The following is a 15,238-nucleotide window of genomic DNA, read 5'->3' on the forward strand; positions in this document are numbered from 1 at the left end:
GATAATACAGTCCCTAATCGTCTTCAAGTTGAGCAATTTGGACTTAAGCTCTATAAATATCATCAGAAAACTCTGCAGCTCATCAGTTCAATAGCAATGCAGTTCGCTTGGTTAACACTTCGGCTTTTAGCACTTTCGATTCCCCTCCAAGTTCACGCTGGTCCTTTGACGGCCACGGCGGACTCCATTATCACCAATGGCTATCCAGCTTTTGTGGGGCAAACACCCTACATTGTGGGTCTTCTGCTCCTTGAGGGTCAGTTGGGCAGGTGGTGTGGTGGCTCGATCATAGATCACAGCTGGGTGCTAACTGCGGCCCACTGCACGGATCACATTGATGCGGTAAGCATTTACTATGGAGCCACGAGGCGAACGGAGGCGCTCTTCCACTTGGAGGTGGGCATTGAGGATGTGGTGCAGCACCCCGACTGGCCGGGCAGCATTGGCAATGACATTGCGCTCATACGCACACCGCATGTGGACTTCTGGTCGCTGGTCAACAAAGTGAAGCTGCCTGGCCTCAATCAGCTTGAGGAGAGTTTTGAGAACGCTGCGGTCATCACGTGTGGCTGGGGCAGCACCTCCGATGCCAGCGACATGCCCGACTGGCTGCAGTGCATCGACTTGAATGTGATCAGCAATTCTGAGTGCTCGCGCAGCTATGGGAAGCTCCCGGAGAGCGTTTTGTGTGTGGGCACACCCGAGGGCAGATCCATTTGTGATGGTGACTCCGGCGGTCCACTGGTCACGTATGATGAGCCCCTTCTAATAGGCATCACGTCGTTTAGCGATGCTAGCAGTTGCCTCTCTTCAGCGCCAGCCGGTTTTGTCCGTGTGACTCATCACTTGCAATGGATACGCCAGATATCCGGCGTTTCATATTAGCTGCAATCAATTTTTGAAATCATGTAAGACTTATCGATACAATTATATTTCAAAGCAAATACCGATACAGTGTGTGCTTTTAGCTTTAACAGATATATCGATATGTAATTTTTAAAATGTTGCAATCGTGTATTACTGTCGATATATCGAGTCATCTACCAATTTGTTTAATTATTATTTATAGAATTTGTAAGCATCGACTTTGAATCTGATACCTGATGCAATAAATTTAAAAATCAAATAAGAGTTAATCCCACAAATTTATTATAATATATCGTTATAAAGCAGTATCTCATATCATTACAATTTTTAAATTATCGACAAAGCAGTGTAAAAATTGCCTGCTCTACTTTGATTCAAAATTTAATTAAGTGTTGCGCGTGCTACTTTGAATTTGTGTTCATTAAAATTTGCGTTCTTCTATGCATTGGCTGTCTGGCCGGCTAGCTCGGTATTCTCCATGACATCGCGGAACTGATCTATAGAGACCAGGCCATCCTGATCCCTGTGTGTATTCATAAGCTGCTGCCATATCGTCTCAAAGTCTGCATCGCTGACAATGTCCTTAAATATTTCCTCTAAATGGTCCCTGGGTCGCAACATCTCAAAATCGCTGGGCAGCAGACCATGCAGCGTCGCTATATTCGGCGTGAGCAGATCTTTGACATGAGTATTGTCTTCATCCGTCTTCTTGGGGCTCTTCTTCAGCAACGGCGCCGCCTCCACCGGCGTCTTGCCAAGATCGGCGCAGAGCAACCGATAGGTGGTATCCTTGTTGTAGATATTCGGCGGCATCATTGAGATATTGCCCGTCGTGGGCAGCGGATGCTGTATGTTGAGCAACTGACAGAACGTGTCGTAGTTCACCCGCTCGTTGGGGCAGTTCTCGTCGAGGATCATCTTGAAATGCGAGAGAGTGGTGCGCATCTTGTAGATATCGATATACAGATGCATCTTGTGCATCACCTCGAAGATCTTCGTCAGCGGCAGATGACGCGTCTGCTCCTTGTCACTGTGCTCCAGCACCGAGATGAGATCGAACATTTGGAAGTCGGCGCGCAGCTGCAGCTTGTGGCGCCACATGTTGAGATGACCCAAGGCGTCGATCAGATGCTTGTTGCTCTGGCATGGCGATATGTCCTCGATGAGCATCTTGCCGTCGCACAGGTCCTGGGGGGATGGCCTGCCAAAGGTCATATGCTGGGGCACTGAATAGGGATATCTGCAGCAGATACTGAATCAGACAGGGACCGGAACACAGCTGAGGGTTTGACTTACTTCTTTAACTTTTTGCCCAGACGCGGATAGGTGCGATCTATAAAGTCCATTTGCTCCTTGCTAATAATGATCACATTTCCGGCGCACTGCTGCATGCAACGCTTCACCATCTTGCCCGTAACGTCGACATTGTAGGCAGCGCCATAGGTGAGCCGCCTGTCAAAGGGCGCCTTGTACCTGGAAAGATATTAGAGCTATGACAAAGAGGAGGAGATACAGAGAGAGGCAGTTCTTGTTGCACCTGCGATTCACTTGCTCCGAGGGAAAATAGTGATTGTGACTGAGGATGTATTTGTCGTGAAACTTGCCAAATTCACGATTCACTTGCTCCGCCGGCTTGCGCGGCAAGATGATATCGTAGACGCCGCCACTCGAGTTGGTCTCACAGCCGAATGTGGTGTTCAAATTGTTAATATGGTCGGGCTTGGAGCCGGTGGGCATCACCTCGCCGAGCCTGGCCTGCTTGAGGTACATATCCTCGGACATTTTCTCCTTGAACATCATGAAACGTGACTTGGACTTCTCCATGGCCATCAGCTCCGGCACACTGACGTTCGGTAGGCACGGCGCCTCTGCATACAGCAGGCCCGCATTCTTCAATTGCCTGCGCTTGCAGTCCTGCCGTATCAGATGCTCGGCCAGCTCCTCGATGTGCGAGATGGTCATGCAAGTGCCGGTCGAATTGTCCGGTTCCAGCACCGAGGCCAACCCAGCTGGACGGATATCCGGGCTGCGGTCCTTAAAACGTCCTGTGTTGGCCATTTCTACTCTCGTTCGCTAATATATGTAAAGTCTTCAATGTTAGTTTCACTAGGGTTTGCCTTGAAATCGAAATGTTGATTGTTAATCCTATGCTAGAGGCTTGCCTAGTCTTTCGTTTAACAGAGCTTTGAATGGAGAACTATATAATAGGAATTTCCTTGAAATGTTGAGAATTGCATAGAGGGGCATCAGTTACAAATACATTTCTTCGTAACACTAAGCTAACTCATATATACTAAATATTTACAAGAAACTTTCACAGATATTGACAATTAAATAAATAAATAATTTTATTATTAGCTGAATTAGCCGAGTAAAGAACAGGATATTAATAACTTAGGCTTAAATTGGCTTCTCCAACTCAAGTATTGGGGTTTATTGTACAGGGTACAGTGGAGTCGAGTCGCGGAAGTGGGATGCGGTAGAGACAGTCTTAATGCAATGCATAGTTCTTTTGCAGTATAAAGTCCCAGGTGTCCTTCCAGCGCAGGTCAATAATCTCCTTGGCAGACATCTTTCGTGAGCCGTAGCTCAATGGCAAGAACTTGAAGAAGGTCGCTGCGGCTGCGACCAGCCAGGCGATCAGCATCAGACGATAGAGGCGCACCAAGTGAACGGCCCGTCCGCTGCAATGGCGTCTCAGCAAATAGTCCAGATGATCCAGCACAAAGCTGAGGAGCAGCAGCTTGAAGGCGAACGCCGGCAAATAGTTGTGCAGGAAGAGCGTGCGGTCCATGAAGAAGTACGGCAAATAGTGCACCAGATAGCCCACAAAGAAAGTGTCCCCAGCACTGAGGAAGCGACGCCACTCGCTGGCCGAGATATCGAAGCACAGGCGACGGCGCCGCAAGGCATAGAAGACGAGGAGCGTGGCATAGAGGACGAGCCCAGCGCTGGCCACATACCAGATGAGCACGTTTCCCAGCAAATAGATTTGGGCGCTGGAGCTGTCGTCCAGCCAGTAGGCGATGCCCTTGTCCAGCAGCGGCCACTCGTGCGGCTGCGAGCTGTACATGTGGCTCTGCAGCTGCTTGGCGTGCCACAGCATCTTGGTCTGGAGCTCCAGCAGCTTGGACCAGAAGGAGAGCTTGGTGGGCTGTGTGGGAATCATCTCGGCGGAGAGCAGTTGGCGCTCTCGCTCCCGCTGATCCTGAGCTGCAAAGAGAAACGAGATGAAGATCTAGCAACTTCTGTTCAACCTTGTCTACTCTCTCTGGCTTACTCTTGGTGTAGCGATGCTCCTCCACATTCCAGATGGCGTCCTGATGCTGCCTCTCGCGATCGGCCACCACCTCGTGCTGATTGTAGCCCCAGCTGGGCAGCTGTCGCCCGCTGAACCGCAACGCCGCTCCTGTGGTCTCGTGTATCAGTCGTATCTCCGACTTGATGGCGTGCCAGTGGTCGCCCTCGGTCTGCCGGTTGAGGATCTCCACGCGCCACAGCAGCTCCCCGGCCATCTTGATCTCGTAGTCTATGTAGCAGCTGACCTCCTGGCACTGGGGCGTCATTGGGGCAGCCACGTCGTGCGAGTTGAGGGCACGGCTAGTGATGCCGTGCACCAGCTGGATGACGTCGCCATGTTTGATGGCATCCGGCTGCTCGCCCACTACCAGATCATCACGCTCCGGTCGCTTCACGATCCACCAGTTGTTCACATCCTTGAAGGAGTAGCATGTCACCTGCTGCTGATGCGAAGAGCCGCGATTATCCTTATACCTCACAGGATACACAGCTGCGTGCGAGTGCAGCCAGCAGGCGCGTCCGTGTGTGTGCCTCAGCGTAATCTGCGATCCGTGCACCACAGCCAGCGGCTGTCCCCGCGTGATCGAGGCCAGCCCACCCTCCAGCGAGGCCTGGAAGGCGCTCGTCATGATCGTGTCGTGAGGCCCCGCTCGATGCAGCGTTGTCAAGTGGACGTAGAAGACGCCCAGGTACACGGCCAAGGGAATGCCCACGAACAGCAACAGTCTGCTCAAGGCGTGCATCCACAGTTGTTTATCTGGTGAAATAGACAAGGTTGGGCTTGAGATCTTTTATATTTCTTAGCTGAGCAAATGGCAACAGAATGAGAAAGTAAACAAGTCAGCACTAAAACAGGTCAGGTAAACATATTCCGACAAGTTCTATGTATACGATCGTAAAGATCATATGATTAAGAAATATTAGAAACCTGTTAACCTCAACTCTTAATCTTATTCTCTTAATCTCTCTACTTATCTATTGCTGCTTATATTTCTATCTTTCTACTGTCTCTCTACTTCCTAAACAACAAGCTGTCTTTCTTATCTCATTGAGATCTCCCTATTATGTTTATTGGTAACAAAATTCTCATCTCTATATTATCGATGTGATAGTCACTTGAAATTCATATGAAAATACCTTACTCTAACGAAATTATTATTATTAACAGCTTGCTATCTAATAATTATATGATCACCTATTGTTAAAGGTGCAGAAAGTTTTTTTTATTTACATAACTCTGTTATATGTTTAATGTTAATTAACTCCCCAGATATATTCTTCTGTTTATAAAGTTATTTTACGTTCATCTTATCTCATTATCTGCTTTACCAACATCCCATTAAATAATTTCCAACATCCCTAACAACCTCTTATCCGAGAGAGAGTATCAATTACTCTCCGCTAACTTTCTCTTCTCTCATTCTGAATGCCGCTCTTAAATCATTCCTTGACTCACTTGTCAGAGTCGCATCGTAAAGCAGCTTCCAAAGATGGCGACACAGCAAATAGCCCGCAAGTCCCATAGCGAGAAAGCCAACATATTTGATGCAGCCAGCGCAGGCTAAAAACAGCGCAGCCGCGACGCCGCTGCTCAGCCACTTGAGGCTGCCCAGCGAGCAGCGCTGGAAACGCAACAGGAAGCTAATGCCCACAGTGCTGGCCAGCAGCAGCATAGATTCCATGAGAATGAAGCGCGACTGCGTGAGCAGCGCATTATCCAGCACTACGAGCAAGCCGCCAAGCGCTGCCGACCAGCGACGAAGCCGCGCTTCCAGCAGCAGATGGTACACTGCCGGCGCGAGCAGACTTCCACAGAGAGCGGGCAGAAAGCGTAGCCAGAAGATGGGCACATTTGGCCCATAGGGGGCGCCGATTCGTGAGAACGTGTAATTGCCGTCGTAGCCAGCGAAGCTGACCAGGCCAGCTATCAACTGCTTGCCCAGTGGCGGATGCTGATCGAAGAAGAAGATGTTTCGCATATATAGCGAAATATATTTTCCAAAGTGCAGCTCATCGAAACTGTGAATTTCAGAATTCAATTATAATTAATTAATACAAATAAGTCTCTTAAAATTTATTACGTACACAACATGCGCGGGCGTTGCGAGCTTATAGAATCGCGTAATAAATGCGAGCACGAACAGACCCCAGCTGATGAGATCAATGTGCAGACTAACGGTTAATTGCGCTCTCCCAGCTCTGTTCGCATCGACTGCGCTGCCTTCCCTCTGCTTGTGCGGATTGTCGCCGACGCTACACGAAGACGAGCGAGAACTGGAATGGGAATGAGAATGGGAACGAGAACGCGAACGCGATTGTTTTGATGCAGAGGTAGGCGTAGGCGAAGATGTTGTTCTTGTTATCGTCTCGGAAGTTAGAAATGATTGCCGGCTCTCTGAGCGTTGACTGCGCTCAACGCTGCCGCGCAGTGGTGAATTCAAATGGCAATTGATGTCGCGGCAACAGTTGAGCATGGCTGAGACCGCGGTGGTGGGCAGTATACCATTACAGCACAATGGTGAAGGTGAAATGCAGCTGAATGGCGCTGCGGCCGCTGACGTCGCTGCTAAGGTTGCTGAACGGCTGCGAAAGTGAAGTCTTTCGTTTTGTTCGTTGCTGGCGTTTTGATTGTCGATGAGGTTTTCCGCAACATTAGCTGACTGTTGTTGTTGTTTTTGCTTTGACTTGGAGCGCGCTGTTTTGCGCCGTTGCACGCTGTGGCTGGACATGATGTAAACTGCAACAATAGTTGCAACGTGAGAATTTTAATTTCTTTTGTTTTGTTTTTGTTTCTTTTCTTTTTTTTTAGTTTCCCAATTTCCTCACACTTTCACTTTTTAAATACTTGACACACGTACACATATTATTGTGAATGGAATAATGTAAGACTTCCAAATTATTTTGTTTGTATAGTTTGTTGCCACGTCTGCCAAGAAACTTGATTTTGCACTATGCCACTTGTTCTTGTTGTTGCTTGCGTTGTTGTTGTTGACTTCTCTCTGTCCACAAATATCATGCATAAGCGCCCAGCAGCCTCGAAGAAAGTTCAAAACACACACAAATACACACACACGCGCTCGCACGCAGCGACAGCAGCAGTAAGAGAAGAGATTACTAAAAATATATTTCTGCTATGTACGTGAGTCGGCGACGATGAGACTCACGCATATTTTAAGTTGACTTTATTCTGCTTTTTGCTTCGCTCCACTCATTCGGTCATTCGGTCCGCAACCTGCCGACTTGTTCGCTTAAGATCTCGACGCGCACTAACTTCGGCGGCCAAGGTGTCTGCGCAGCCGCAGTGGTTTGCTGCTCGCGTTCGCTGACTGCGCAGCCGGCGCTGGAATGCGACCCGTTTGGTGTTTGTGTTTTGACTGCGCCTGTTGCCCACTTTGATTCTTAACCCATTTCTGCTTCACAGCCACTCTCTCTCGATCGCTTGCTCTCTCCCTCTCTCTCAGTCACTCTCTTTTCCAGTTCTTCCACTGCAATGGTCAGTAAAAACAACAATGTAAACAACTGTTATTTTATGACAGCTTTTTTTGGCATAGCGGATTTGAAGGTGGCGTGCGACAAACGTTTAGTAAGCCACAAGATAAATATTTGTTAAGTGTAGCACTTGTTTGAAGTACTTTTTGCTTAAGTGTTATTAAATTCTTGTTGAAAAATTGTGCACATATTATTTTTTTTTTATTTTTAAGATTATATTTGTTTATACATATGTATATATAAATGTATAATAATGTATTCATATGAATGAATAATAAATACGTTTAAGGTTTATGTGGTAGCACTATTATATTTATGAATTTATAAGCATATATATTATATTATTAAATATATATTCAAAAAAAAAATTTTTCTGTAGTGAGACACCCTAATGCAAATATACACATTGGCGCTCCTGGATGTGCTATGACTTTAAATAGCAAAGCACACTCACACACACACAGACAGAGAGAGTCAGAGAGAGCACTTTTATGTAGAGAACATACGTAACGGCACTTAACTCAAACCTTTTGTCTATGGGCTTAATGGAGACTTTGTCGGGTGCTGATGTTTCGGTCTCCTGGGGGAGGCGAAGTTCGTGCGTGAGCGAGACAGCTAGAAGGAGATAGCAATACAAAATAGAAGTTGGACTGGCTGTTTGGCTGGCTGATGGTGAAATGCAAATGGAGTGAGGCATTGGGGCCATTTAGGCGTTGACTGTGTGGTCCCCATTTCAGTTCTGGCGTTGGCGATGGCGATGCTGGGCGTGGGTGTCTGGATGGCATAGCTGCAGCAGAGAGTGCAACGCGATTGCAAACTGGAGTTGGGGGCCTGTTGGTTGCTGGTAGCTGGGTCCTTGCACCCGGCCGGCAAAACAACAACACGGCCCAAAAGGAGGCAACGAGACGAGCTTACTGCTGCTGCTGCTGCTATTGCTGTTGGTGGATTGGCTGCCAGCCTCTGTCTGTGTGTGTGTGTGTGCTGTGTGGTGCCCCAGCCTCGCGACAGGACCCGCACAAGTGCAAGGATATTGTCGCCACCAAACGCCTGGCACATGCAACACCAACGCTGCAACATCCTCCGCCATGGCTGAGCCTCATTTCGAGAGGCGCCCGGAATGGGATAGGATGGGATGGGGCCAGCCACTGGTCTGGATTTGGTTTTGGGGTCCTGGGCCCTGCCGTGTGCCACTTTGGGCAATGTTCGTGGCCGTGGCCGTGGCCTCGACTCGTGCGCTCGTTTCACTCCCAGCCAAGGCCAAGCCTGCCAAAGGACGACGACGTCGCCGTCGCCGTCGCCGTTGCCAACGACGATGCCAAACGGCGATAATGTGGCACAATGACATTGACATTGAACTAGGTCGAGGACGTTTCGTACCCTTCAGCCAACGTTTTTGGTTAATGGCGTCCGTGTCCGTGTCCGTATCCGTAGCCGTATCCGTGTCCTTTTGCCCTACCTCCCCACTCCCACTGCCACAACTCTCATTCTCTGCCTGTTTAACTGTGTCTTCCGTGTCTGATTATAGCCTCTGTGCAGCATTCTGATTATGCCACATGCTGCGCCTGGCTATTGTGTTGCAAGCCGCTTGTTGCTGCTACAAAACTCATTAATGCACTTGGCACTTCAGTGACTGCTGCTCAGAATCTCGAGGTCCTTGAATGTGAATACATAATTAAATCAAATTAGCAAAAAGTTGGCTTAACGTGTTCATAAATATAATAAAATTTGCCTAAGTACATAAACAGTTAAATTGTATTTTTAACTTTGTAATTAGTTTGCATCAAGTTAAATTATATTAGTAGCTTACTCCACTTTTTCTCTATAAACTACGCCTCTAAGCTTCAGCGTGAGTCAAAAGTGTAGCATACTTATTTGCGTGAAATATGCGGCGCCTTTGCTAAAATTTCGTTGCATACGTTCAGGAGCACAGAATAATTTATGAACCGCAAAAGTTTTTATTTATTATAATTAAATTTGTGTTTGTTGCTGTGTGAAGTCACGCTAGCGAAATTCTTAGTTTTGATTACTCGTAGTTGATGTTATTATTATATTAAATATGAAATAATATATGTTCTAAAGTTTAATTTAATAAGTTAAATATAAATAGATGAAATTTGGAAAGTAGAGACATTTAGAAAATTTGTTTTTAAGTATATATATATATATGTATATATATAATAGATCTTAAATAAAAAATAAAGCTATTTGGATATATAGATGCAAAGCAAAAAATGATATCGATATTAAAATAAAACAAGTAAGAAAGCTCTAGTCGAGACTGCTCGACTACGAGATCCCCTGAACCCTACAAGGAACTGATATTTCAATAATAATTAGCACACACACACGTACACACACACACACACACACACACACACACACACACACACACACATACAAACAAATACACGGCCACACATACACATACAAACAAACACACGCACACACACACACGCATATACAGGCGATTGCGCTTGGGTTGCGCTGCTGTGTGGCAATATTATGAGAACTTACTTGTTGAATAATTTGATTTCTAGACGTACGATCGTAATGAAACTTTCAAAACATAATTATAATGTTTAAATGTATGTGTATACCGAAGGACAAGTCTCTAGTATTTGATATACGACTTTTACAAAGATGAGGGTGAGGGGATGGATTTAGGGGTGGGGGGTAAATTTTAACAAAAACCGAAATTTTCTAAAAATTTTCTTAATATACGTTTTAAATTTGGAGACTCTAGCTTGAAAGATGTAGGAGATATAATTTTTTAACTGATCTTCGATAAGGTTTTTTATCGATAAAAAAGTATCGGAATGAGTTATCGTTTTTTAGTGATAAACTCGATCTGCGCGTGATATATACGGACATTTTAAAAAAAAGTTGAAGTCTCTAGCTCTTATATCTTCTGAAATCGACGCGTTCATACATACGGACAGACAGACGGACAGGGCTAAATCAACTCAGCTCGTCGCCCTGATCAAGAATATATATACTTTGTGGGGTCTGCCACGCCTCCTTCTGCCTGTTACATACTTTTAACAAAACCATTATACCCTGATTTCCCATTTTCAATGGGTTCAGGGTATAAATATATATACATACACATATATATTTATTAAACAAGTAAGAAAGCTCTAGTCGAGACTGCTCGACTACGAGATCCCCTGAACCCTACAAGCAGCTGATATTTCAAAAATAATTAGGAAACACACACGCACACACACACGCATACATACAAATACACGCACACACACACGCATACAAACAAACACACGCATACACACACTCGCATATACAGGAGATTGCGCTTGGGTTGCGCTGCAGTGTTGGCAATATAATGAAAACTTATTTGTTGAATAATTTAATTTCTAGACGTACGATCGTAATGAAACTTTCAGAACGTAATCATAATGTTAAAATGTATGTGTATACCGAAGCACAAGTCTCTAGTATTTGATATACGACTTTTACAAAGATGAGGGTGAGGGGATGGATTTAGGGGTGGGGGGTAAATTTTAACAAAAACCGAAATTTTCTAAAAATTTTCTTAATATACGTTTTAAATTTGGAGACTCTAGCTTGAAAGATGTAGGAGATATAATTTTTTAACTGATCTTCGATAAGGTTTTTTATCGATAAAAAAGTATCGGAATGAGTTATCGTTTTTTAGTGATAAACTCGATCTGCGCGTGATATATACGGACATTTTAAAAAAAAGTTGAAGTCTCTAGCTCTTATATCTTCGGAAATCGACGCGTTCATACATACGGACGGACGGACGGACGGACGGACGGACGGACGGACGGACGGACGGACGGACGGACAGACAGACGGACAGGGCCAAATCGACTCAGTTTGTCGTCCTGATCAAGAATATATATACTTTGTGGGGTCTGCCACGCCTCCTTCTGCCTGTTACATACTTTTAACAAAACCATTATACCCTGATTTCCCGTTTTCAATGGGTTCAGGGTATAAAAACTCTACTTTTTCCTGTGCAAAAATTATGTTTGAATTTAGCTTAGAAAATATCATATTTATGTTTGATTTTTAGATTAGGTGTGTAGATGATTAGATTAGATTAACTATGTTCAAATTAAGTTCTGTGTAATTATGATATCTCAGCTGCACAGACATAAAATAAGTCTAGACTTTGTATAAAGAAAAATTAATTACCCTTAAGCCAAATATAAAAATTTTGAAATTGATTAATTCTTCCTCAAATACGGGACGGGAGAGCATTTAAACTATCTCAATTTTAATTAATATTATTACATTTCAATTTGTTAATTATTAAGTTACTTTGACTATCTATTCTAAGCGAGTATTGGAATTCTTTGATATTAGATAAGAAAACTAAGCTACTTAAAGTAAGTATATCAAGACTTATTCATTTCATCTCTCATATGCAAATATTGAAAATCTTTAAGCAGCACACACACAAAAAGTTAGATATCTTCCAAATAGATAAGAGAGCTTAGATACTTTTAGTATCTGTCAGATGCGAGAATTGATGACATTTTGCGTCTAAATAAATTACCTGCAATTTGGCCAAGACACAGAGGCAACAAAGCTGCAGCAGCAACAGCAGCAGCTGAGCAATCAATTAAAATGCAAAATGCTTTGAGCTAATGACCATTGGAAGTCGACTCAGACAGACTGCAGCCACACCCAACAGACCACCCCACCCCCATCCAGCCTCCTCGCAAAAAATGTCCTTAAAGCTCGTTGCACAAATTTTAGTTTTTGTGGGTTTGAGAAATTTTATTTATTTTAAATAAAATGAAATTTATTTTATGCACATTTTATTCAGTGCAGCAGCTAAGGGATGCAATTTCTATATACTACATGGATTATTCATGCACACAAATACACATATAAGTATGAGTGTGTGTGTGTGTGTGTGGATATATAGAAAATGCAACTAAAATGTTTTCATGTTTTTGCTGTTTTATATGAACACAGCAACAACTGTCTGGGGCCCTTTGCATCAACTCCAGCTACTGCTAGGCGCACACACACACACACACTCACACACACATGTATGCATAGAGCCTTTTTATTGTAGGGGTTGCATGCAGCATGCAGCATGAAGCAAGCAAAGTCAACATTTTGTTTTTAGTTGCATTTCAGTCTGGCAAAATTTTTGCCATTTGATTGCATTTTGTTTTGCTCTGTGTGTGTGTGTACGTATGTGTGTGTGTGTAGAGTTTTGTTGCAATATCCTGCTGTAGTTAGGTATTGCATGCACACACACACACACACACACATGCACACTTGCATTCACTTGCATGCGGAAAAACGCATTTTGCTGCATTTTCTGTGTGTTTGTGCGCTCTGTCTCTCTCTCTCTCTTCCTCTCTCGCTGCTTTTCAGCTCTCTTTCTCTGTCTGTCAGTCAAAAAGAGAGTTTTAGGGTGCCAAACATACAAAATTTCTACAGCAAACACATGCAAACATATACATATAAATATATATGTATGTATATGTATATTTTATAGAATATAGAAATATTTTTTTCTATATACATATAATATATAAATATATTTATATGTATTTTTTATATGTATATCTATGGCTATTATGTCTGCATTTTGTTTTATATGTATATAAAAATAAATACATTTTTAGCTTTTCGTTTTGCACAGCTAAAAATAATCATAAAATCCTTCTTTTTATTGTCCTATGCTATGTACAGTTGTGCCCAAAACATGGCAAGTGCTTTGCATAGCACTGCAGCTGCACTGCTGCATAGCAACTAAAATCAACAAGTTTAAAATGTCTCAACTGCAATATACTCGTTCGGATCATGCTCGTGAAATATATATGAAATAATCTCCAATCTGATACGTCTCAGCTATACTTTATGGGACAAATCGAGAGCTTGGTTTATCTTTTTTATGGTAGATTCCATTTTTAATCGCGTCTTAGACGGAAACCATAGAATCAGCCGTAATAAAATTAACCTGATCTTAATATTCCTGGACTCATAAAATACATAATCTAGTTAATCATCTAGAGTACCAAAGTTTCGGAGGTAGATTAAGCTTTTTATAATTGATTCTATGGTAAAGAGCCGTCTAGCGATGGAGTTGGTCTTAAAAAGCTACATATAGATCAAAATCTAAGTTTGAATTCAAGGCAACCAGCTTACTGCTAAACCTTGAAAGCTAGATTTAGCCTTTTAAAGGTTAACTACATCGTTAAACAACCCTTAACAAGCAAATAAGCATTATAAAAAGCTAAATCTAGATTTAAAACTGTACAAGATTGATTGTTTTTGGTTTAATGCGTCCGAAATGGGCGTAGCTACATAATAATTATCAGAGATATTCCGAATTCGAAGCTGAACTCATCCAACAAGTCTCAGTAATTTAGAGCATAACGAGAAGACTCGCTTATATCGAAGTAAGTCATATTAGTTGACAGCAATACGCACATCACAAACAAACTAATATACTCCTTTCACTTCTCTGAGCGAGCATATATAGTTTAGCACATATTTAGTCTATTTAACTGTTTTGCCATATTTCAGCTAGTTTCTAGTTTTCTATTGCAGTCCAAAAACTGGGTGATTTTTACGCGCATACCCACACATATAGACAGGGGCACACACTCATACACACGCACTCGCCCACACACACACACCAACACGCACACACACACGTTGGGCTATTGGGTTGGCCTCCATCGTTTGTTTAGAATTTTAGATTTTAGCGCGTTTTAGAATTTTATGAATGAATTTTGGCGTCGCCTCGTTGACTGCACCCCTCTAGACACGCCCCCTTTCGGCACTGCACGTACCCTGCTGCCTCCGCCCTCCAATGGCGAGTCACTTTTAGTTTTTCGGTTAGTTTTCGTTGCCCATTTTTGAGGTGGGGTGTTTCTCTTTTATTATTTTATTTTCTTTTTTTTTTTTGGCAACTCGTTCGCTTCGACCTTGTGCCGGCTTTTTGGTCTCGTGCTTGAACTGTGGCTTTGGCTTTGGCTCTGGCTCTGGTTCTGGCTCTGGCGTTGCCCCTGACATTGGCTTTTGGGTTTTGTGCATTTGCATTTGGCTTTTGCCTTGTTTAGAATTTTGCTGCACCAATTTTTGGACTGCTCCATTTCTGTGCTGCACTCGTCGTGTTGCACTTGATAGCCCCCATTTCACAGAAAAATAGAAAACACCAAAGGGTGCACTCCCAGTCAACACGCTTTAAGACTACGAGATACAACATTTTTGTTTAAGAATTTAAAGATTTTCAGCCACATTTTAAATGCTTAAGCGTTTGTTGAAATAAACATAAAAATTGAACTTTTAAAGAATTATTTTCTTCTAAGATAAAATATTTATTTAAGCTTTACGTTCTGTTTCCTGGGTACACATTTGTAATATTTTGGATTGGATTTTCCACTTGGAAGATGTGGAGATATGACTTAGTTCTTACTAAACTTAATATGGATATAAATTATATAAAAAAGTCCTATTAACTAAATTAAACTTTAGATTAAGAAGAAAGCCTGATGAATTGTTATGCAAGTCCCAAGCAAGAGTAAACGCAATCGCTAATAAATAATAAACATTCTCTCTTTGTACA

At 43.3% G+C, this 15,238-nt stretch overlaps 3 protein-coding genes across 3 annotated transcripts; 1 reads left to right on the forward strand and 2 right to left on the reverse strand.

The window, feature by feature from the left end:
• The first annotated feature begins 62 nt into the window (after positions 1-62).
• Positions 63-950, forward strand: LOC108650978 (serine protease 1). The gene has a single exon (XM_018100349.3). It carries the CDS (start codon positions 97-99, stop codon positions 883-885), a length of 789 nt encoding a protein of 262 aa, XP_017955838.1. The 5' UTR covers positions 63-96; the 3' UTR covers positions 886-950.
• A 227-nt stretch (positions 951-1,177) lies between these two features.
• On the reverse strand, positions 1,178-3,013 carry LOC108650971 (EF-hand domain-containing family member B). The gene is made up of 3 exons (XM_018100339.3): positions 2,405-3,013; positions 2,164-2,340; positions 1,178-2,107 (listed from the first exon to the last, which is right to left on the reverse strand). Exons 1-3 carry the CDS (start codon positions 2,923-2,925, stop codon positions 1,306-1,308), a joined length of 1,500 nt encoding a protein of 499 aa, XP_017955828.1. The 5' UTR covers positions 2,926-3,013; the 3' UTR covers positions 1,178-1,305.
• Positions 3,014-3,190: 177 nt separating this feature from the next.
• rt (Protein O-mannosyltransferase rt) lies at positions 3,191-7,770 on the reverse strand. Its single transcript, XM_018100320.3, has 4 exons — positions 6,253-7,770; positions 5,624-6,186; positions 4,148-4,924; positions 3,191-4,080 (listed from the first exon to the last, which is right to left on the reverse strand). Exons 1-4 carry the CDS (start codon positions 6,894-6,896, stop codon positions 3,359-3,361), a joined length of 2,706 nt encoding a protein of 901 aa, XP_017955809.2. The 5' UTR covers positions 6,897-7,770; the 3' UTR covers positions 3,191-3,358.
• Positions 7,771-15,238: the final 7,468 nt, after the last annotated feature.

This window comes from Drosophila navojoa, chromosome 4 (assembly GCF_054131105.1).
Source record: "Drosophila navojoa isolate 15081-1374.11 chromosome 4, UAZ_NAV_1.0, whole genome shotgun sequence".
Classification (NCBI taxonomy): Eukaryota; Metazoa; Arthropoda; class Insecta; order Diptera; family Drosophilidae; genus Drosophila; species Drosophila navojoa.

Excerpts from the sequence above, each read along its gene's own strand:
- rt (XM_018100320.3), bottom strand. The coding sequence starts at position 6,896 with ATGTCCAGCCACAGCGTGCAACGGCGCAAAACAGCGCGCTCCAAGTCA. Across the intron at positions 4,925-5,623 it reads TTACGATGCGACTCTGACAA|ATAAACAACTGTGGATGCAC; the intron begins GTGAGTCAAGGA and ends CTATTTCACCAG. Across the intron at positions 4,081-4,147 it reads GGAGCATCGCTACACCAAGA|CTCAGGATCAGCGGGAGCGA; the intron begins GTAAGCCAGAGA and ends TTCTCTTTGCAG.
- LOC108650978 (XM_018100349.3), top strand. The coding sequence starts at position 97 with ATGCAGTTCGCTTGGTTAACACTTCGGCTTTTAGCACTTTCGATTCCC.
- LOC108650971 (XM_018100339.3), bottom strand. The coding sequence starts at position 2,925 with ATGGCCAACACAGGACGTTTTAAGGACCGCAGCCCGGATATCCGTCCA. Across the intron at positions 2,341-2,404 it reads TCGGAGCAAGTGAATCGCAG|GTACAAGGCGCCCTTTGACA; the intron begins GTGCAACAAGAA and ends ATATCTTTCCAG. Across the intron at positions 2,108-2,163 it reads CTGGGCAAAAAGTTAAAGAA|ATATCCCTATTCAGTGCCCC; the intron begins GTAAGTCAAACC and ends TATCTGCTGCAG.